This window comes from Condylostylus longicornis, unplaced genomic scaffold (assembly GCF_029603195.1).
Source record: "Condylostylus longicornis isolate FDR11 unplaced genomic scaffold, ASM2960319v2 ptg000135l, whole genome shotgun sequence".
In the NCBI taxonomy this organism is placed as follows: domain Eukaryota; kingdom Metazoa; phylum Arthropoda; class Insecta; order Diptera; family Dolichopodidae; genus Condylostylus; species Condylostylus longicornis.
In genome coordinates this window covers 9,668,282-9,692,963 of record NW_026578103.1, presented here as the reverse complement: position 1 = coordinate 9,692,963, position 24,682 = coordinate 9,668,282, and the positions used below count along the sequence as shown (strand labels likewise).

The window sequence follows — 24,682 nt, the reverse complement described above, 5'->3', positions numbered from 1 at the left end:
AATTTAATAGAAATTCTGCAACGATACAGTTTCTTTGAAAAATCAATTCTTTTACTTTTCATACAATTTTATTATTTAAAAATATAAAAAATAATTACATAATTCTGATAGAACGAAAAGTAGAACATAGTATATAAATAAGAGAAATGACACATTTAATATATGCGTGAAATGAGTCGATTATAATATTATGCTTTGTGACTCATAAAGAAATGTTCTAATTAATAATTTTGACAAATATTTATTCAAAAAATATGAAACGCACACATACACACATATATTTAAATTATAAATTTTCTCTAAAAATTAAATGAAATTTTAAATTCTAAATTTTCTAAAAAAATTAATATTTTCGAATTCAATTGAGTTAAAATCCTATAAGTGATTTAAAATATTTTCACATTTGAAACAATTTTATTTTACAAAACTTCATCTAAAATAGTAACTACATTAAGTCCTTGAGATACGACATTTTTGGTTCCAGAAATTTATGTCGTAACTCGAATTGTCGTTTGAGAAGGGGAACAAAATGTATGGAAACGAAAAGTGAATTAGACAAACTATTTTATAATATAATTCAACTGTTTTTAAAAAAAGGTAACAAGGTTTGAAAAGAAAAAAGAAAAAAGGTAACTGTTTTTAAAAAAAGGTAACAAAGTTTAAAAAACCGACAAAATAGTATAACGAAACCAAAAAAATTCAATTTTGTAACAAAAATAAATAAAATAAAATCTGATTAAGTTGATATATATGACTTCTGATGATATATATATCATATATATCATCATATATATCTATGTACCTATGTTAATATAATTCGTGTTTTTAAATACTGACTAGTATTTTTAACTAGAAAGAGTTCATTATTGAAGTATGTGCTTCAGATTTACGTCCTATAACTAAATTCGGTACAGATTTTTATTCAAAAATTAGTAAAATTTGTCAAAAAAAAAACAATGTCGCAACCCGAATAAAAATTATCCAAATTAATATCATGTCGTAACTCCATGTCGAAAAAATGTCGTATAAGAATATGTCGTAAAATTAATGAATAAAGATGTCGTATTAGAAGATGCTGAATTTAAAAATAATCGTATTATGTCACATATAGTTAATAATTTCTACATATTTAAAATTTACCTCAGAAATTTTATCAAATTTTATATATAAATTTTTTAAATTTTATTACAAAGGACGAAATTATATTGGCGCCTAAATGTTTTATATAGCCTATAATTTGTATATGAAACAACAAATTTATTTTAAATTCTTAAAAATTAGTTGGAGAACAATGAAAATATAGTACAACATTTTGTATATGTCAAAAATAAACTTATTTATAATAATTATAGCTTTAAAATTTCAATGCCTTCCCATACATACCAAAAATACAAAAATAAAAAAAAAAATTTTTTTTATTAACAGCTGATCATAAAATATTTAAATTTTAATTTACAAGAAAAATAAAATGTATTTTCTTTTGTTTATTACATTTTTTTTTATTACTCCTATATTAAATTTGAAAGAAAAATTTCGCACGGAAATGCCTTAAAATTTATTTTTATTATGAGTACATCGCGTAGATGTCGTACAAGATGTGAATTATTATATTATATTGTGTTAAATTTGGGTACATGGTACATACAGTGGTCTACATTTTTAAATTATTTCTTAAATTATGAAATTAATTCCCTGAAAATTTTTTTAGTATCTACTCGATTAATTGTATAGAAAAATAATTTTGTAATTTATCTCTACAATATCTAATCAAAATATTGTAATTAACTAGTGTTAGCAATTTTTCAATAATCAAATTTGTTGATTTTTTTAAGAAATTTGATATAAATTATTTCTCAAACAAATCTGAAAGCATAAATAAATAAAAATTTAAAAACAAATGTCAAATTTTTATAAACAACTGTTTGACATTTATATGTAGATAAATGTGTTTACATATACATAAATTTTTTTTTTCATTTTTTCTCTTGTCAATTTGCCAAAAAAAAATGTTTATTTGTTTTTTTTTTTGGCACAAATGAATTTTATTTATTTTATTGTATGTACCACAGTTTATTTATTCTTTAAACATATTCAAATTTTCAAAAGAGTTGGAAACTATTTCAAAAGTGTTTTATTTCTAATTGTACCTTCATAATTCGAATTCGAAAATTAATTAACTTAATTATTAAAGCATAAATTTACGACGCAAATTTGTACAATTTTCATGACTGTGCAATTTTACCCACCTACTGTAGTGAAAAATGTCTGAGTTTTCAAAAGTCATATTTAATTTAAAGAAAAAACCGATCTCAAATATTCAAATTTTTTTCTAAGTGATTTACTTTAAATTATGCTTGCTTTTTCCTTAAATTTATTTTATACGGAGCCATAAAATCAATTAAAATTACGCATTTTTGAGTAAATTTAGAAAAAACAATCTTTTTATTACCGAAGATTATTATTGTACAGAACACGAATAATTACAATTAAAAATGAATCATAAATCAAAGGCATAACCTATTATTCTTAATAAATGAAGCTATTCAAAAAAAATACCTGTGGTGATAAACTAAAACTTTCTAAGTCAGATCTTAATATACTTTCCCATTATATTCTAGTCCGATTTAATTACAAACAATTTAAATATTGTTATATCTTAATTTTGTTATAATAAACCAGCTTAAGCAATTATTCTTTGTTACCACAGATATTTTAAATGTATACGTACAAAAGAAAATTTTTAAAATGTCATAGGTTAGTATTCGAAAAAGAAAAGCAAAATAAAAATGATCACATAAAATATTTATAAATATAAAAAGTAAATAATTTTCCGGGTTGCCTTATTACTCGTTAATTTTTTTAAGTCAATTTTTATATATTTAAAATCTTTTACTATGTCATTGATACAAAAATAAAAGCATCAAAATAATTAATTAAAATTAATACATTTATGTATATCTATGTGCTAAAATTTATGATATACATATACATGTTACGTTTATTTTATATATTTATAGATTTCAGTGATGCAAAATGTCAATCAAAACGTAATACTTATTATTTAACGAAATATAAAATTAAATAACGATATTTTGGCAAATTTTCACAAATAAATCGAATCGTAAGAATCGAAAGTTAAGAAGCATTTCTGGTTTTTATCAACACGTATTAAGAATTTCATATGACACGTTTTGTAATCACGTATTTTTATTTTATTCGAATTAAGTTAATTTATTTAAAAAATATGATCTATTTCTACATTGTTGGAAAAAAATTATTTCAATAAAATTTAACATTAAAATTAAACCGATTTATTTTCAACCTACGACAAAAATATTTTAATTATTCAATTTATATACAAATTTAATTTGAACATGTTACAAAATATGTTTGTATGTATGCATATATAAATTAAGTAATAATAACCAGTTCATCAATTTTATTTTTTTTAAAATTATAATATAAGAATATACGCACATATTCAGGTTCCTATATGTGTGTATATACAGCAAAAAGAGCATTAAATTTTAAAATTTATAAGTTATAATTTTATATTTAATATTTAAAACAATTTATGTACATATTCATAATTTCTCAACTATTTGTTTAATATTCGAAATATATTACCTAATAAATTTTATTACATGCAAATGTACATATGCATCTACATAATATTTATATAGAATTGCACTATGAAAATATTAATATAAATGTACGTTTATATTAAATGTATTTTATTAAAAACTCAAAAACTATATATACAGACAGGGTGTTCAAAATAATATTTATTTTGTCATAATTTAATTTTAAATTTAATTTATTTAAAACTTTCTGTCACAAAGCATTTAAAAATACTCGCAATCTCATCCTCTTCTGATTTATTCTTTAAAAAATTTGAGTATAGTTTTCATACACAGAGGAAAAAAAATTCTTTATTATTTATCGAAAAATCTGACATTTTTATTTACGTTTTATTTTACGGCAAACGAACTTTCTTTTGAATAAAATAAAAATTGTGTAAAATTTTTAGTGAAAATTGATTTTGAAAAAACATTTAACTGCCCTGAACTTTTGAAATTTGCACACGTCAGATCTAATTTTATATCCACAATCAGTTGCAGAAAGTAGAAACGATATTTGCAATAAAATATTTGTTAAATTCGAATAAAATATTCCAAAGAAATATTTTTCGATTTTAATTACATGATTTTTCTGCCAATTGATTTGTTTTTTTTTTTCTTTCATAATAAACATTATTTCGTTTAATGTCAATGCACGACACAAGGTATATATTTTTTCCTATATATTTCATATATACATACAAAATATCAAAGTTAGCACATAAAATACCCAAATAATTGGAGAGTTATTAAAAGATTTTTTATAATAATATTTTATATCTTAAAATTATTTATGAAATTTATTAGTTTTATATTTAATATTTCTCTACTATTTATTTAATATTTCATATATATTACATGAGGTTAATAACCAACATTTTTGCCATATTTTCAATTTTATGAAAATATTGCATATAATTCGGCGTAAATTTATAAACAACTTGAGTCATTTAAGTGTTGCTACTACTTTTATTCGTTTTATTTAAAAATTAAAACCCCTGTTTTGAAAAAATAATTTTTTTTTTTCCAAAATTATTTTTTATTATTTTTGTTATTTTCCTCTATCATTTTATATTTTTTGAATTTTCATATATTCTACATAAATTTATAAATTTTGAAGAACATCAAATTTCGAAAAGGTAATATAAATTCAATGAAGTTGAAATCTAAAAGATGAACATATTTAAAGACATTATGACAAACAAACATACATATAAAATGTTAATATTTATGTTTATATATATTATACAGATGTTCATTATGGTCATATGAATTACGCAAATATTTTATTTTTAAAATCATTAAAATGAATTTTTCATTTCATTTTAATTTTATTTTTTTTTTTTTAATTTTCTTGTTTTTCAATTTTTACAAGAATTTTTATTTCTTCCAACAAAAGAACTTAATAATAATATAAAAGTAAAAACATTTCATTTATAAGAATTTTTTCTGTGTCTTCAGACTTTGTTCATGTCATCACACTAAAAATATTTTTAAAAGAAAAGAAAGAATACATACTTTTCCTTGATTTTCATTTTCACTCATGTTTTAGCTTTACATATTTTACCTTATGTTTATACATATGTATGTAGCTACAAATTAAAAAATAAATTTTCTTTTGAAGAATATTTTGTATAGTTCATACTTACATGCAAATGTGTATAAATTTTGTAATTTCAGGCATTTTAACAAAAAAAAAACAAAAACAGAATTATACGCTATAATAAATTTTCATAATGTTTCCAATTGATTTATTATATAGATACGCTAGATAGCCATTTTATTTCTTAAATTATTATAAGTTAAACAATTTTCTTAATGCAATAATCTACTCCAGAAAATTTAATGCCAACGAATTGTATAAAGAGATTTTCTAGTAAAATAATTATTTCACTTCTTCAAGAGTATTTGAAATGGGGCAGTTATTCTTCTTACGCATCAAGTGGTATATTATGGTGATTATATGAGATGATTAACAGCAACAAATATAAATTTATTTAGCAATATTTTAGATTTTTTTAAATGGAGATCATTTCTGAAATTTTAAAGATTAAATACAAAGACTGAATGCAAAAAAAAACAAAGTGTCCATAAAACATAATCGTAGTTCAACTTTGACTTTTAATCATGCTGTACATTTTCCTTCGACACCATCAAACCAATGAAGTTGCCTGCCAATGATCGTTTCTAAAAAATTTTATATATTGGATTTGCTTCTTTCATCTCATTTTTCTGTTAATGAAAAAAATTCTGATTAGATTTATTTTCTTAGTAAAACAAAATTAAATGAATTTTTTCTTTATTTTGTAATTTTTAATATTAATTTTTTTTTAGCCTCAAAAAAGAAATGCGAAGAAATAATATTGAATCATTTTCTTTTCAATTTTATAAATCAAATTTCCATAAGTTAAGGTCGATGCCCAAAAATAAAACATAACCTATAAAATTAAAAAAAAAAATGGGAGAATAAAAAATAAAAATTTTTTTAAAATTAAAATCTCTATCAAATTTCTTTTTTTTTTTTTTGGAACACCACAGGTAATATAATTTGGACTCTGTTATTCTCTTGTTTTTTTTTCGTTCTCGCATTTACTCTCAATAATTATGCGCAAAACATTTATTATTATTTGCGAGAAAAGTTAATGAAAATTTTTGAATTGTCACATTAATTTTTTCTATTTTCAATAATTTTAGACATGTTTAGTGTGTCTTTCTTACAACTTTTGGAATAACTTAAATATACACACATTTGTACTTACTAAAATTTCAAAATTCTAGATTCTCTCTAATATTAACGGTTCGTCATGATTTATATAGGATGTCATTAAATTAATTAAGATTTTCTGCTGATGATAGAAATTTTAAATATGTCATTTATACAAGTAATTAATTTTAGATACAATTATTCACAAATTCAACAAAATTTTAATTAGATTGAGGCAAAAAATATTTAACACCTACTCATTATTCTTGAAATAGGAAATACGTATGTATTATTAATATTTTTAAATTATTGTTTAACGATGATAGAAAACTAAATTTTATTAATTAAAGTATGAACCATGTCGAAGTTTAGTGAAGCCATTTTTTTATTCTGTCTAATTTAAATTTTTTAATATATCAAATACTAGGACTACATAGACCTTTTTACATTTCTATTTTCTCAGTATTGTTATTTCCTTTTTTCTCTTCTTTGACACTTCCCTTATTTCCTTCAAAAATAAACGTCAAAGAAATCTTTTATTTTGGAATTATTGTGAGAAGAGAAAACTGAGATTATTATTTCCCGATCTAAAATACAATTTCAGTTCAATTTTATAATTAGAAAAGTTTTCTGAACAACATAAGCAACATAAATATAATCGCCTTATAATCTGCAATAATCGTATCACAAACGAAATATAGTTAAACAATTTTTCTTTTGAAAATCTATTAATGAAAATTATTTAATAAAATCAACATTACATTATTTTCCCTCAGTTGTATTTCATTAAATTCAATTTCTCGCAAAAAAAAAAACACAAAATTAATTTTCAAACAAAAAACAAAAACATTCTAAATAAATAGACAACAATTACAAAAAAAAATACCAAAAAGAAAATCTCTTGAACTCAAATATAGTGAGATAAATAGATCCTTTTGCGAGAATTTTCACAAAATTTCATAGAATCTCAAAGTTTTTGGCATATTTTTTATGCTAAACAAATTTAGTTTAAAAGTAGCGCTGCTGTTCTTTAATTCGTCGCTACTAAAAATAATTTTGTAAGAGAAGAAAATTTTTTAAATCATTTCCTTAAAAATATTTCTCATATATTAAATTTAAATTTATTATTAATAATTTTTATGCATAATATAAAAAATAAAAATTATTAGATTCAATCAACTGGAATATTTAAATTAAGAATAAATTTAATTTATTGTTGTGAATAAAATAAATAAAAGTTTTAAATTATTGAAAAAATCGGTATAAATTTTTTACAAATTTTAAATTCAAAAATTTTAAAGAAAACCACATGAAGTGAATTTGAAAATAAGAAAAAAAATGACAGAATAAAAGAAAAATTTCACCAGCAGAATGGAAAAATCTATTTTTAATATTTTGCTATCTTGCTAAAATTTTATTTTTTTAATTCAATTTGTTCCAAATTTTTATATACAACAACAAGAAAAACAATAAGAACAAAAAAAATCAAAGTTGAAATGTCTATTTGTCTCTCTCTTCCTTTTAGAAAAATTGTCATTATAGGCATAATCAAAAAGAAAAAGACGAGAAATTTATATTCTACTTAGTATTCTAATTTTCTTTACTATTCTAATATTTTAATTTAATATTTAAAAAAATGATAATAAAATAAAAAAAAAAGTGTACAAACATAAAATAATTTTTTATTTTTATTTTTTTTCTTCTTTTTTCCTACTTATATTTCGGTGTGTAGTTGACGCTATTAAAATACAAGATCCACAGACAGCTATTGAAATGTTCCCATCGGCTTCAGGTGGTATGACACAAGGTGGCGGTAATGGTGCAGGTAATGGTGCTGATGAACCAACATTAATGGATCATACAACATATAATGGTGGTATTAGATCAACACAACAAACAACCGTTGTAAATAACAAAAATAACGATAATTCACAATCAACATCACCAAGACGAAATCAACATCCATCTGGTGATAATCGTAATTGGAAAAATACTGCATATGTTAAAATTGTTGAGCAACCAGCAAGTAAAGCATTAAGATTTCGTTATGAATGTGAAGGTAGATCAGCTGGTTCAATACCAGGTGTTAATAGTACACATGAAAATAAAACATATCCAACAATTGAAGTTGTTGGTTATCAAGGAAGAGCATTTGTTGTTGTATCATGTGTAACAAAGGATAAACCCTATAGGTAATTAATAATTCAATTTAATCTAAGTTTAATAGAATAAAATACAATAATTTATATTGATCTGATAATAACTTGAAACAAAAAAATGTATACACATTCTACCCTATAAATATGCAATTGCATATTACATTAATTATTTTTTAATATGCCCTTATTTTATTAAATTTTACTAAATTAATTTTTATATTTTAGACCTCATCCCCATAATTTAGTTGGTAAAGATGGCTGTAAAAGAGGAGTATGTACAATAGAAATAAATAGTGAGACAATGAGGGCCCAATTTAGTAATTTAGGTATTCAGTGTGTTAAAAAGAAAGATATTGAATCTGCATTAATCGAACGTGAAAAAATCAAAGTTGATCCATTCAGAAGTAAGTTCACATTCACAATAACATTTACTAGACAATTTTCTTATTAAAAATATTTAATATAGCTGGTTTTGCTCATCGTTTCCAACCATCTAGCATAGATTTAAATGCAGTTCGTTTATGCTTTCAAGTATTTTTAGAAGAAAAAACTGGTAAATTTAATATACCATTAACACCAGTTGTTTCAAATCCAATATATGATAAAAAAGCAATGTCAGATTTAATAATATGTAAATTATGCAGTTGTTCAAGTACAGTAGCTGGTGGTAAAGAACTTATACTTCTCTGTGAGAAAGTAATTATTTCATTAGATTATTTTATTCAGCTTAATATACATGAAACTTATATATATCTTAGGTTGCTAAAGAAGACATATCAGTGAGATTTTTTGAAGAAAAAAATGGTCAAATAATTTGGGAGGCATATGGCGATTTTCAACATACTGATGTTCATAAACAAACTGCCATATCATTTAGAACGCCACGTTATAAGGATATTCACGTTGAACGACCTGTTACAGTAAGCTTTAATATTGAAATACAATGTAATTATGTTAAATAAAATGATTATTGTATAATTTAAGGTTTCAATTCAATTAAAAAGACCATCAGACGGAGCAACCAGTGAAGCGTTACCATTTGATTTTCTACCATTAGATGCAGGTAGGCGTAAATTTTGGTTTATGCATAAAACAATTAAAGGTAAAGTCGATATGGAAATATTTAAGCGTATCCTTTCTGAAGATTCAGAATCTACGACTATAACAAAAACCTCACCAACTGACGGTAAAGAACAAACTTCTGAAATAATTAATTTAGTAACACCAAATACCGATGAAGAAAAACCAATTGTTTCTCCATCATCATCTTTTGATGACGCGCAACGTAAATCTGAATCTGAAGTTGATAATATTGTAAAAGATATTGTCGCCAATATGAATATCGAACCGACAAATGTTAATCAAGATCAGATTGCTGATATTGAAATGTCGAACGACAAAACAAAAGAATGGATTAAATCAAGCGAATTCGAACGAAATGATAGCTTATTGAGTAATGCTAGTATTACAATGGCAACAACAGATGGGCAAAATGTAATGTTTTCAGATGAAGATAAAACTTTAAACGATATATTGGATCAAGTTGCTGAACTTGATGAAATATATACAGATCATGTTTTAAGACGTGATACTTTTCAAAACACAATTGCTAATGAATTAGCTGGTGTTGAAACATGTATGTCAAAAAATACACGTGAAGCTGATATGGAATTTGATGATGCTGCAACTGAAACAAGTTTACAAAAAGCTTTTAAAAACCCAATAACAATTGAATTTCCACCAACACCACCATCATCACAGATTGCACCTGAAGACATATTAAATTTTGATAATACATCAGATATGATAATTAATCCTCAATGTCCAATAATTGATACAAATACACCTCCATCGTTAAAACGTAGCGAACAATATTTGAGTCAAAATCGTGTTGAAGAAGAAAAACTTCCACCATTACCACCAAAACGTATTAAGAAACAAGATATCGAAAAACAACCATTAAAAGAATCACAGAATAGACAATATTCTCCAAAAAGTAGTCCAGTTACATTACAACGTCCACAATCTCAAATAATTATAATGAAAACACCAGATCAATCACCACCAACCAAAAAATTACCACCAACACCACCCAATTCTAATACCCTACCAAAACAAAAGAAACCGGGTTTCTTTTCAAAACTTTTCTCTAGAAGAAAATCTAAATCTGATTTAGAGTCAGATAAAAATTCTCTTAATAGCATAAATTCATCTACACCCGTGACTAGTAATAGTCCTCAATCTCTCAAAGCAAGCCCAGAACCATCACGTGATCCTAGTCTAAATCATTTTAATATAAATGATCCAAATAGAGCATCAGTAAAATCATTACAACCACCACATGTTTCAAAACCACCACAAGAAGAAATTAAAAATAAACAAGGTAAACCAGTTGGACGTAGTGTTAGCAGTGTATCTGGTAAAAGACCACATTTAACACCAGATATAATTCATATACCATTAAAAGGTGACAGCTTTAATAGTTTACCAATGAATAATGAAGCATATTCGAATGCAAGCACTTTAACATTAAGTAATCATCATAATTTAGATCGTAAAACCGTTAGTGCATTACAATTAGCTGATATACCAATACAAGATGGTAATATGGAATTAGTTGCTATTGCTGATGCCCATTCATTAAAAAATCTTTGTGAAGGTGAATTTGGTATTGAATTACATCCATCTGTTGATTTAACTGAAGCTGAACATTTTGCCTTGTATACAAGTATAGCACCACAAGCTACCACTAGTGAATTTGATGAAACATCATGCTATTATGCACCAGTTGATGCCGGTGAAATCTTAACACCAGCTGAAGTTGCTAAACGATTAGCACAAATAAATAGTAGTAATGGAAAATAAAAATAACAAAAATTATATTAAGTTTTATGTTATATATATTGTTGGAAATCTCTTAAACATATTTGAAATTTAATATTATATTAAATGGAATAACAATTTTTTTGTATTTATTAGAAAAAGAAAACTAAAAAAATTTGTATGAAAGGAAAAAATAAGGAAACAATTTAGGAGTACTTTTTTTTCTCTATGCTTTAAAAGATTTACAAAAATTATAACCGAGGAATAAAATTTTTGGGGAAATGGAAAATTTTTGTAAATTTGCGAAAAACAAAAAAAAAAACTTTACGCGATTGTCAATTATTATTAAAATAAAATTTTAAAATTGACAAAATGTAAAATGATTATATATAATATTGTTGTTTAAAATGTGCTCAAACTGATGATGGATTGATTGATTAAAATATTTTTTCAAGGAACAAAAGAATAATAACAATGAACTACTTGTTATTTTTTTATTGAATTAAAGTATGAAAAAGCAAATCTTTTGAGATGAAATACTATAAAAAAAGTCTGAACACAAATTAATTACCTAACTTTATCTATATAAAATCATAAATATTATATTATTGTATATAAATATTAAAATTTAAATTGAAATACATCGTAGAAAATGTATGAAAACAATTATATTGGAATCCATATTGAATATTTTAAATCGTCTTTACCGATATATTTAAAAAACAAATAAAACAAATCTTTTTTATTAATAATATAAAAAAATTTTAGAATATTATTGAAATTTGTAGAAAAAGAAAAAATAAATTTAACTTTTAATTTTTGTTTTTCATTGGAAAATTTAATTTTCTTGTTTTATAAACACCCTATATACTTAGAAAACTACTAACATACTAAAATGTAGTTTTATTGTTTTTAATTCGAAAATTGTTAACACAAAACTTTATATTGAAATTTGAATAACAATTAAATATTTAAATTTTAATAAATAAAATAAAATGTTGTGCATATATTTTAGTAGTGAAAATGGCATTTAAATATATACTAGAAAAATTCTAATTAAATATTTAATTTGTTTACAAAATAAAATTATTCCTGCACAAAAATAAAATTTAAAAAACACTTAATATTTTTGTAATAATATTTAAGTGATAAATTGCCAACAAAGTATTTAAAATTTGAAAAAAAAAATAATACAAATTAATCAAAAATACACAAAAACGAAGCAAGAAAATTAAATTTTTCAAAAAAAAAAACTTTTTCTTAAATTTTATATTTGTAAAAAAAAACTATTTGAAGAGAATAACGAAAAAACAAATCATTGTTCTCGTAAATTAAATTTAATAAAATAATTTTCTTAAAAAATTATTTAAAAAAACCAAAGAAATTTAAGTAAATTTAATTAAAAAAAAAAAAAAAACAAAAAAAATTGTACAAAAAAAAATAAAAAAAATAATTTTTTTTTTAAATTTTATAGTAGACCCAGAATTTTTGAAAAGAAAACGACAAAAAATTAATGGTGATCCTAGAATACGTTATGAGCAATTTTTAGAAAGATATCCTCCTACACAACAACAACAACAACAGCAATCCGAAACAATGAATATTGATCAGAAACCCTTAAATGTGGATAGTAGTAAGTTCCTTTTACTTTCATTCTAAAACTTTTTATAAGTAAATTATTACGTATATTGGTGATGGGAATTATTTTCATGTAATTTAATATTTCTACTCTTACGTCGTTTAAATAATATTAAATCTAGAAATATCTATATAATAATTTTAATATCATCATCCATATTTCCTGTATTTTCTCATGTTTATTTATTGGAACGTATTTTCATGGCATTTTCATTATTATAATGGTTGTGGGTTGTTTATATATTTTTAAAATCTGTATATATGTATATATGTACCTAAAATTTAGATTAAAATATTAAATAAATTTATATTATATGGAAACCATATTTTATATACAGAATTCGAATTTAAAATTTAATTAAAAAAGTTTCAAAAGTCTAAAAGGAAAATTTTTAGACATCTTGATAACTTAAAAACGAAACAAAAATTCGATTGTATATTAGAAATAATTTGAATTTTTCTTACAAGCGTTACAATTTCTCCCAATTTTTTGCTAATATTGTTCTTCTTCGAAAAATGTTTTCTCTTCTTTGCTCATTTAGTTTATATTTTGAGTAAATGCAGCTATTTATATTCATCCATTATTAGAATTTTTTTATTCAAAATTTTCATTGTTGTTGTTATAATTTACAATATCTCTTTGGTCAAATAAATTTTTAAAATTTTGAAACGTCATGAAAATAATAAAAAAAATTTTTTCTTGCCAAATTCTAATGTCAAAATGTTTATTTTATTTCAAAGTAAATTTCGATACTAGATGGAATACAAAAATTGTACTAGTTTTTATTGACATTTTGCAAATAAATTGTTAAGTTATGCTCATACACCATCACTGCATGTAAAATTAATATGAACATTTTGACAATATGGTTACGATTTATGGTGTGATGTAGTAGGAGTTCTACTGATACGTAGAAAAAAAGGAGTACTTTGAGTATTTTAGAAATTTAATTTTACGAAAAGTTATTGAGATCTACGTCAAATATAAAATATTTCGTAGACAATTTTAAAAAGAAAAAAATTATTAATATTTAATAAATTATAAACAAAACCAAAAAAAAAAAAAACAGAGTAAAAAAAAAAACTTAAAAAAAAAATAAAAATAAAACTTATTTATTAATAAATAAATGTTTGGTACCAAATATTTTTCTAACCTACAAAAATATTTACAAAATTTAAAAAAAAAAAAAACAAAAATTATAAAACTTGAAAAAAGATTTTCTCATTTTTTTCTGTTTTAGGAATTTTTGTAATATAAAAAAATATACATACATACATTAGTAGTAATATTAATAATTAACATATTTCTAGCTCTATAGTGAATGTATACTATATACTAACTTATAATAATTAATTAATTATAAATATACCATTTTTGCCTTTGATTAGATATCAAAGAAATTTGTTTAAATTTTGGGTCTAGCAAAGATCCAAAATTGTACTTTTGTCCATTGTGATTTTTAATATTTTCATAATATTAAAAACTCGCAATATTGTTTTTGTAAATTGTATAAAAAATAAATAAATAATGTAAAAATTTAATAATAAAATTATTAAATTTTTCTTTTATTTATTTGATTTTGAATATTGAAAAACTATAATTAATAAAGTTTTCAAATAAAAGAAACATCAAAAAATTTTTTGAAACGGTATAAAATGAAAAGAAGAAAAGATTCTTAAAAATTTTTTACCATTTCAAATTTTTGTATTGAATTTTTTGTAAAAATTTGTAATTTTTAAGAAAAACAAACCATTCATAAGACTTTTAAAAACGCAAAACAAATGTAAACAACAAAATAAACGATATTATTCACATACTCTTTTGAGAAAATTTAAAATGCAATAAAAAAGAAACATTAAAATATTTTTAACTATTAATTACAATTTATATATTTACATATATAAATATACGCGTGTATTTATATTTATGTAGTTCCTAATAACTATAAACAATATAAATTAATATGAACAAAAAAAGAAAAAGTAAAAAGATGAAAAAAATTTACACATAGCTATTAAAATAAAAATTAATTAAAAATTTTCTTCCTCTTCATCTTTGTCACAGCAATATTTTGAAATAACAAAAAAAATATAATTTATTTATTTTCGTATGTAAATAAATTTTGATATATAAAAATAAATAAATAAATGTCATAACCTCATTTTCATATTGTTTCACAAAATAATAACGTATTTATGAGTACGCATCATAAATCAGATAAAGTTTAGTACATATTTAAAAATAGAATTTATGATAGTATTATTAAAAAAACGGTAACACTGTTTGTACTTAAAATGGAAATTTAGATTTAGAATTGAAGAAACAGAAAAAAATTTAAAAAATATTCCGGATTTAGCTAAAACTCTTTTAAAACAGTAAATAAATTAATTATAATTTATTTATCAATTATATTTGTGTATATATATAAGTAGGTTTTAAAGAAATGGGCTTTTTAGGGGAATGGTTTTGATAGGAAAATGTATGAATAAGCAAGATAATTTATGTACCTACACAATATTATCAAATTTGTACAAATGTACACATAAAGTAAAATAATATATTTATTAAATTAACAAGTTATTGTTATAAAGTATTATATTATTGCTTTAATAATATAAAAATATAAATTTTCTAAAAAGAGAGATTGAAAAAAAAATTTATAATTGTTTTCATTGCAATTATTAAACTAAACCAAACCTAAATGCAATTTAGTAATAAAGCTTGAAATATGTTATTTTTGAAAATCCGACATTATTTTCATGGTGATAAACTTCAATGCTTATAAGAAAATCAAGTTTTTGGATTTTCTTTTCAAAACCCTTTATTTGTGCTGTTTCTTTGTACATCAACCCGCATTCACTGCTTCATATTCAAACCGATTAGTGTAAAAAATTTATTTTTTTTGTTCAATTCAAATTCAATTTTAGTTCGAATTTTTATTTTTATGAAAAACATAAAAAAATAGAAATACAATAAAAATAAAAGTTGAATTCAATCTGTATTAAAAAATTTTATTAATTTAGCTTATTCTTGATGAAGTACAGAATTTTTGTGCGAGAATTAAATTCAGCTCACACCTATATTCTATTGAATAAATTATAGTTAATCCAATTTAAGTGCTATATTCAACATTATACCACCACACTATCTTATTCATTATGATTGTTCCATTGAATTCATTATGATACTTCATTCTAATAGTTCATTAGTCCAACTTTATTATGACAGTTCTATTGAATATTCACAATTAAATTGATTATCTATAATATTCAAATTAAAATTAATAAAGCAAAAAAAAACAATTATAAATAATAATGTATATAATTACATGTATATATAAATAATTTGTATATATATATATACAAATATAATATACTAATAATTAATATAATTAAATAATTATTATACTTTGAATCACAACAACCGTTTATATATGTATATAAAATAAATTGAAAATTTATTCTGTATTCTAAATTTCTAATAATTTTAATTATATTTTATATATGTATATAAATATGTATACCTGAACATCTTATTGTTCACATAATGTATAAAAATAAAAATAAAATTAAAAAAAATTTAAAATAATTATATTAAAAGAATCGGTATTAATTAAAACAAAAACAAATACGTATATTTTTGAATATCATTAAATTACTTAATTTAAATAAATAAAATAATAATTATAATCAAATTTGTTAAATCGAAAAATTTAAAATATTCACAAAAATATTTAGAAACATTATTGTGAAGGTAACACAAAAAAATGAAAGAATGAAATAAAAATTAAAATAGAATCGAGCACAACATACAGTATAAAATAGCAGAAAAAAATAATATTATAAATAAATTGATAATAATTCTATTTTTTTAATATTTAAATTGTTAAATTCATTTTTAATTATATTAATATTAATATAAAATATAAGAACATTAAAATAAACTAAATAAATTCAAAAGTAACATAAAATTTAAATATTTAACGTTTTTGTAATTGTATAATATTTTGCAATATATTATATAAAATGAACTTATTTAACAAAAAATTATTATTTTTAGCTTCTGTGTATTTCTATATACATACGAATACAATAAGAAACAGAGAAACACTTACATTAAAACATACAATTCAAAAAATATAATTAAAAAAAAAAAAGAAATTTACTTATTCTACGATATTTTTTATGTTATATATTATAATCAATTAATTAAATCCAGCATTAAAATTATTAAATTTAACTATAGTTGATTTTGGAATAAATAGAAGTCTGCCTTTAAATATTTTTTACTTATCCGTTAAAAATTTACCTAATTCATAAAATTTTTAATCCAAGCCATTAAGAATAAAAGTTAAATTTAAACTAATAATAATAATTTTTCCCAGCAATTTTGTCAAGGAATTTTTTATTGTATATAATTGTAAAATTCAAAAATGAAAAGTTCATAATATTTGCACTATAAAATGGCGTTTATAATAAAACGATTTTACAAATATTTATTTTCAAAAATTTAGCAATAAAAAATAAATAATGAAAAAACTTTTAAAATTTCTTAAATAAAAAAAGATTAAATATTGAAATTTTTTATTTTTATTAGAGTAATATCAAAAAATATTAATCGAAAAAATTAAACAACTTTCGATTTAAAAAAAAAAATTGATTTTGTCTTTTTTTTTACATAAAAAGTAGAAAAATTTTTTAATAAAACCTAAGAAAAATTTTTTATATTATTGTTAAATTTTTAAATAAAATTCTATGATTCTGTTAATCTTTTATAAATAAATTTTGCATATTAAATATAAATAAATAAATAAAGTATTTTGTTAGTTAAATTGAGAACTTGAATTTATATTATTAGTATTAAACAAAAATTAATTTTACTTTGCAATTTGAACAAATACTACAGTGTTTAGTTGCTAAAAATAAAAAATAAAAATAATATTATTGAATTCTAATACAATCCGAAATTAAATAAGTTTCAAATTAATTAATTTTTAATTATTTAAGACAATAGACAAGTTATTCCTAATTTAAAGACAAAAAATCATTTTTAAATTATAAAAAAAAAATCAATTTTCTTCTCCATAATTTCCCGAAAAATTTATTTTAAAATTCTCTATTACTTAAAGAATTTAAAAGAAAAATCAAGGAAGCTAGAATATAAATTATAAAAATTTATTCTATATTTAAAAGAGCAGATGGCTCTTTTAATAAAATGGGCTTGTATAATTCAAAAATCTGATTCAAATATCGCTGTATTCACTCGCTGTTGACCAAAATGAATTTATTAAATAAAAATAATATTTATATACCCAATAATATTTTTTAATTTTTAAGAAATTGCTAAAAATATTTTAACATTAATTTATGTATTAGAAATTAAATTTAAAAAAAAAAAAGTTATTTTTCTTACTGTTTTTTTGTTTTCTCATTTGATATTGTTTTTTAATAAAAATGTTTTTATTAAATTGTTGTTATACTCTTATAATGTACCTATTTAAAAAAAAATATGTTTTATAAAATATTTTTGAAATATTAAAAAAAAAAATTAAGTTTAAACGTTGTATAAATTTTTTATAATTAATTAAATTATAAAAACTAAATTTAAATTTTGAAAAAATGTAAAAAAAAAGAAAGAAAAATTGTTAAGAAGAAAATAACAAAATTACCTGAATTATTACTAAAAAAATTTATAAATAAAATTTAAAAAATAATTCACTGTAAGAAATATTAATAACATCAAAAATAATATGAAACAAAAAACAAAAAAAAAATTTAATAAAAATTTTCAAAATTGAAAATATAAAAAAATATTTTTGAAAATTGAATTTTGAAATAAAAATTAAAAATAAGTTAAAAATGTACAATAAAACGTAGTTTTAATTATAAAATAAAAAATTTTAAAAACTTTTTATATACAATTTGAAGCTAAAGGACATGCCATACAGAATGGGTTGGAAAACAAAAAGAAACGCATGAAAAATTATGCATTACAACTTTTTTAATATATTACCAAATTGCTTTTGTATAATCAGGGTAAATTTAAAAAAAAAAATCTTTGATCTAATAGTTATTTCAAAGTTCGCATGATTTGAAAAAAAAAAATTTTTAAATGGAAAATATTTAGTTAAGTTTAATTAAATATTAAAATTATATATTGAACAGATTGATGATTATTGAATCTTATAAATGAATAATAAAAAGGTGAATTTTAAATGTAATTCTATATGTTTTAGTGTTCAATTAATGTTTTTTTTTATATTAAATACACATTTTTAAAATATAATTGTGTTAAGAATAGTTTTAAATTTTTTTATGCCAATTGTTTTTTTTTTTTTCTAAATAATTTATAATTTAGAAATTTGATTAAGTTTAAATCAAATGCATAAATTTAAGCTGCAATTAAACATTAGTTTTGTTAAATTATTTTTATTTTAATTAAAATCTTTTTTATTGTATTATGTACTTATATTATTTTTAATTTGAACTTATTAATTAATTTATGATTTATAAGTTTATACTTATTATTACTTTAAGCAATAGTTACTAATAATTTTAATAATGCCTGTTAACAATTATATTTTCGTCTGCTTATTACTTTGTAGTTAACCACCACATTAACAAAAGCCATATGTATATAAATTTTCTTACTTCTATTTTAAAAAATTATGCTTATTAGCTATCCGTTTTTGATAATAGTTTTTTTATTATGTACTCATCCATCAAAAATTATTTTTTAAATGTAATCACGTTTTTCTTTTTTTCAACAGGAAATCAATGTTTTATTGGAAATCCTACACCAATTAAAACTGAACCAACAGGTAAAATTTTTTTTTTCAATATTTTGTAATACATACATATTATATAAAAAAAAATCTAAATCAAAATATTTTATTTGAATTCAGATTCATCACCGAATCCATATACAAGTTTTGGTACATATAGACCACCACAGCAAACACCATCGCCACAACCGCAAATGTCTCCTCCATATCAAGAAGTACCGTCACCATATAGTTTGGCTGGTGTTGTAGGTGCTAATGGCAATAGTATATCACCAGGTCATCAATTTGGTGGTGGTAATATTAGTCCATATAGTTATGGTCAAGGTAGTACACCAGAATATTCACCATATCAACAACAACAACATTCACCATTTGGTAATCTCAATACAAATTCACAAACAAATCAAATATATAATGGGCCACCGCAATCACAATCCCAAGCGCAACAACAACAACAAGGTCAATCAACATGGAATATTACAAGTCAAACAAATAATGCACAGCATTCACCAAATCATATACAAGGCTCATTCAGTAATATAACAAAACAAAATAATTTTCATGTTGAAAATCTATTAACAAATGATGTTAATCATCAACAACAACAACAACAGCAACAACAACAGCATCATCACCATAAATGGAAATCGAATCTAATGAATATGAATATTATTCAAACAAATAATAATAATGGAGGTAGTTTTATTCCAATAATACATCCCGATAATGACAATACTCAACAAACAACCACAAACAATAATACAACAAATTCGCAATCAATTCAATTAGCTGATGGAGGTGATACAGAACCACCAAATGTCAGTAGCCTTTTAGATATGGATAGTGAACAATTATTAATAATGAATTCAGCTGAACTAAAGGAATTACAATTGTCATAAAATTATAATTTTTACTACATTTTTTGTTTTTTTTTTTTTGTATACATGTATTTAGAATATCTAATTAAAAATTATTTAGACATTAAAACTTTATTTTGTAAATTTTTTTTTAACCTGAATTGTTTTTTGTTTTTAAGAATTTGATTGTAATTGCAAATAAAGCGAATAAAAGAAAATCCAGTGTACGTACTTATTATTCCTTGAAATTAAGAATTTATTCGTGTTTTCAATAAGTAAGGCAATGAGACACAAATAAAGCGTATCCCACAATACATAGTTTTACTTTCATACAATTGCTATTATGGCTTAAAAAATAATTTAATTAATTTCGAAATTTTAATTTTGTTTTAGCAATAAATGAGAAACTTTTAAAGTTCTTCGTTGTCAATTTCAGTTAGTAATTTCAAGGATAATTTATGTTTTCTTAAAATTTATATAATTCCTAATTAGTTCATATTTTCGTAACTCTACCAACATCATAAGTGAAAAGAATGCAGGGAACTGCTCCCAATATTTTGAGACGTTTCAGTACAAAATTTATACTCTATTACAGATGAAATCATATATGTATTCAACACAAAGATATTATAAACATAAATATTCCAGTTTTTTTTATTAATAATCCACGTACATAATTCAAATTTTGTAAATTACTAATTTTTTGTTTTCAAAGATTGAAAAGAAAGAAAAAAACATTTAATACTGCTTTTCAAGAAATACAGTTAAACATTTCAAAATTAAAATTAACGACAAAAGTATTGTTGATCTTTGCTTAAACCTTGCAATTTCTCAGTGTTCAATTTTTTAAAAAAATCTTTTACGTCGCTTTCTGTAACGACTTTTTTCTCTTTAGAAAATTCATCAAAAAATTCTTTCAATTTGTCTTTTAAATGATTGTAGCCCATGATCAAGTCAATCTTTTGTGCATGTCCCAAAGTTGACAAAGATTTGGCAGCCCAATCATAATATGTGTCGTGATATTTTTTCAAACCTTTTTCTTCATAAACAGCAATTGTGTCTTCAGGATCTAGCAAGAATTCAACTTTTTTTTCAGAATAAATCTTTCTACAAGATGCACAGCAACATAGCTGTTTACGCCATTCCTCTGGCCAAAAAATAGCACCTAAAACATTCAATTTTTTTTTGTGTTTTTTTATAAAATTAACAATATATTTTACCCTCTTTGTATTTTGCCATAGTATCAAATGGTTTTTTGCATGTATCAATTTCATGTCCCTCAACTTTTCTTTTTTTACACGGAGATTCATAATTTTCATCCTCCAATTCTTTTGTAGCTTCTGCATTACTTACTGTTTTGTCATGATTTTCAGATTTAGATGGTTCGTTCTTTTTTTCATCAGATTTTTCACCGTCTATCGCTACATTTTCAGTTATATCATGACCATTTTCGAATTTTGTAACTTTATTTACAGCCAATCCAATATAATCTTTTAAAAATTCCTTCTCCTGAACACAATGTTCACAAATCATTTCGGAGTATTCATTGGTTTTTGGAATAATTTCACTTTTTAGATGACGGGTATGATACCAATCTTCGCAAATTATGCATTGTATCATCTCATCAGAAATTGGATCTTCAGAATCTGGATAAGGTCTCTTGCATGTACAATAAATTCCTGAAAAATTTTGGTTGTATTCATTTGCAACATTTATCTCCTTTTTGGAATGTTCGACACTACTAGATGATGAGCTCTCATTTACATTAAAAAATGAGCACTTAAACTCTGGAATTTTCATTGTTGGACAATCACACCTAAAATTCCTTTTTGTGTACAGTTCAACTAGTTCATGATTTTCATGACATTTATAACTGCATGCTAAACAAACGCCTGCTGCTTTAGTTAGATCATCCTTAGCCTCTGGACAACAAGTTAAGCATGAATATAGAGCTTGTCTCTTGATGTAACCCGTATTGTAAGTACAGCACTTATCATCAGAGCCACCTAACACAGCTGCACTTTCCTCTTCCAATTCTTTTTCTATAAATAAATAATTTTTCATTTTTCATATGCATATGTAAGTATACATAGAAAATTTTATAAATTTAAAATTAAGGACCCTTCCTATACATACATACCTGCATTTAAAAGATCAAAAAGATTATAAGATTTTGATTCATCACGATCATTTTCAACGTTTTCAGACATTATAAAACTGAAAAAAATATATGTATTACAAACACGTATTTTCTATTATCAATTTTTAATTTTGAATTAATTTCAATGGAAAATGCAAAAAATTTTATCCGCTCAAATTGAGACTTTTCAAAAAAACATCCGTTTTTGACAGTTTGAGCAATTGCTAAATTGTTCATTAAAGTGTTCAGAAAGCAGAGTAGAAATGTCAAAACCTTTTTTCATCAATTGTTATTGATTCACGAATGTTTACAAGTTTGTTTACTTTCCTTTTTGAATTTGTGCAATCTACAAACATTATGTACGTAGGGCTAAGTATCTAAAAGCAACATAGCATTCATTCTCAAAACCTTTTATACCTCAGTAAAATAAAATCAAAATTCTTATAAAACAAAAAAATTTTACATCATCAAGTTAGTATATTAAAAATTAAAAAGCTTTGACACATAAAACATTTTCATTTTACCAAATGAAAATTCTGTTGTAAAATAAAAAGACTTTCAAATGAATATTAATTACCTAAAAGAAGGTATGGAGAAAAGTGCCATCAGTTGTGGCATAAGACTCTCTCCAGAAGAAGAATTAATTGTTAAAAATTCTTTAATTCTACTCCAAAATGATAACAAATTTCACAATATCTTTTTCTGGGGTCGCATTAACGCTATTGAGAATGATTACTATATTGCTTACGGCTATACAAAAGATTGTCTCGCTGAACGAAAATTTTTTTATTCAGTAAATGGTTTTCGATGGATAATGCTTCCTTCACCCGTTAAAGAAAATATATCTGCAAGCATATTGTGTCCAGATATGTTTATTGGAGATCCAACAGCAATGGCAAATGTCGTCATGGTAAGTATTTTGAATTTTTTATTTGTTTCTTATATTTTCAAAAAATGTGGTTATGCAAAAAAAACTTTTAGGACCCAGAATTTACGATTGATGATAATCAAGTAATTCTTGCAACTCCACCTCAAACAATAAGACTTAAAGAAGAAGATAGACTTTCTTCGATAGTTCATATAATCACAGAAGAAAGCGCATTAATTCCAAGGGGAGCTCTCTATAAATTGACAGACATGAATGTCATTTATAATCCAGAATTTCGTGGATTAAATGAACTAGATTCAACAGAATTAATTAACTACCAACTTTATAGAAATCCGCATAATGAATACAATTACAATTTATTAAAAAGAAGTGACTATAATTTAACAACCGATTTTTTAGATACTATTGATGATATAGTACCAGAAAATAATGCTTTTGCTGTCAATTTATCACATGATGAAACTTTTGTGTCGATTAAGTCATTAGTTTGGCCAGGAATGTTTTTCTTTCACAAATTACATTCGAAAAAGCATGGATTTGTTTATTTTGGCAATGGTAAAAAAAATTTTGATCTTCTATTCATGTTGAACAAATATTAAAGCTATATGTATGTATTATATATTAAAAATTGATATGTATACGACCAGCAAAAATTCATTTATATCCATTACATTTCATCATCAGCATTTAAATCTTCAAATTTTCCAAAATAAATAAATAATTATTGTGATAAATATACTTTTCATATTTCAAAAGTAATAATAATAATTTAATAGTAATACCCCTGACTAACAATGCAAAAGCTAAAAACTGTTGGGATAAAAACAATATAAAACAATTACAAACCGGTAGCACTAGCATTTCAAATGACAAAATAGTGTGTCAAATCTTAAAAATTGTGCTGTTTATGTAAAACTCAACCGGAATCTAATAACACTACAACAGTTTAATATATATCAAAATTGTGAAAAGCGGATTTAAAATGTTAAAATAATAACTGAGAAATAGCAATAATTAATTAGATTATAAATATCATAATATTATTTTAATATTTTTAAACCGAGCAA

At 22.3% G+C, this 24,682-nt stretch overlaps 3 protein-coding genes across 8 annotated transcripts in view; 2 read left to right on the top strand and 1 right to left on the bottom strand.

Annotated features, from left to right (window-relative positions):
- Positions 1–20,796, top strand: part of LOC129615469 (embryonic polarity protein dorsal) — an 83,983-nt gene extending 63,187 nt beyond the window's left edge. For 3 of the 6 annotated variants that reach the window (XM_055530698.1, XM_055530697.1, XM_055530699.1), the window contains exons 3-7: positions 8,057–8,516; positions 8,709–8,887; positions 8,950–9,179; positions 9,242–9,403; positions 9,468–12,002. In XM_055530698.1, the coding sequence (XP_055386673.1) occupies positions 8,057–8,516; positions 8,709–8,887; positions 8,950–9,179; positions 9,242–9,403; positions 9,468–11,348 (2,912 nt within the window). In that variant the 3' untranslated portion in view covers positions 11,349–12,002. Of the gene's footprint in view, positions 1–7,281; positions 7,383–8,056; positions 8,517–8,708; positions 8,888–8,949; positions 9,180–9,241; positions 9,404–9,467; positions 12,003–12,780; positions 12,940–19,714; positions 19,766–19,849 lie in introns of those variants that run through there. The other 3 variants (XM_055530702.1, XM_055530701.1, XM_055530700.1) reach the window with 3 other exon arrangements.
- A 181-nt stretch (positions 20,797–20,977) lies between these two features.
- LOC129615343 (putative E3 ubiquitin-protein ligase UBR7) lies at positions 20,978–22,916 on the bottom strand. Its single transcript, XM_055530493.1, has 3 exons — positions 22,727–22,916; positions 21,807–22,628; positions 20,978–21,751 (listed from the first exon to the last, which is right to left on the bottom strand). Exons 1-3 carry the CDS (start codon positions 22,794–22,796, stop codon positions 21,372–21,374), a joined length of 1,272 nt encoding a protein of 423 aa, XP_055386468.1. The 5' UTR covers positions 22,797–22,916; the 3' UTR covers positions 20,978–21,371.
- A 372-nt stretch (positions 22,917–23,288) lies between these two features.
- Positions 23,289–24,214, top strand: LOC129615165 (radial spoke head protein 9 homolog). The gene is made up of 2 exons (XM_055530261.1): positions 23,289–23,636; positions 23,708–24,214. The coding sequence occupies exons 1-2, from the start codon at positions 23,289–23,291 to the stop codon at positions 24,212–24,214; spliced, it is 855 nt and encodes a 284-aa protein (XP_055386236.1).
- Positions 24,215–24,682: the final 468 nt, after the last annotated feature.

Bases quoted from the DNA above. Each gene is read 5' to 3' on its own strand.
- LOC129615343 (XM_055530493.1), bottom strand. From the start codon at position 22,796: ATGTCTGAAAACGTTGAAAATGATCGTGATGAATCAAAATCTTATAAT. The intron at 22,629-22,726 runs GTATGTATGTAT...ATTTATTTATAG, and splicing joins TTTTGATCTTTTAAATGCAG to AAAAAGAATTGGAAGAGGAA. The intron at 21,752-21,806 runs GTAAAATATATT...TGAATGTTTTAG, and splicing joins TATGGCAAAATACAAAGAGG to GTGCTATTTTTTGGCCAGAG.
- LOC129615165 (XM_055530261.1), top strand. From the start codon at position 23,289: ATGAATATTAATTACCTAAAAGAAGGTATGGAGAAAAGTGCCATCAGT. The intron at 23,637-23,707 runs GTAAGTATTTTG...AAAAACTTTTAG, and splicing joins CAATGGCAAATGTCGTCATG to GACCCAGAATTTACGATTGA.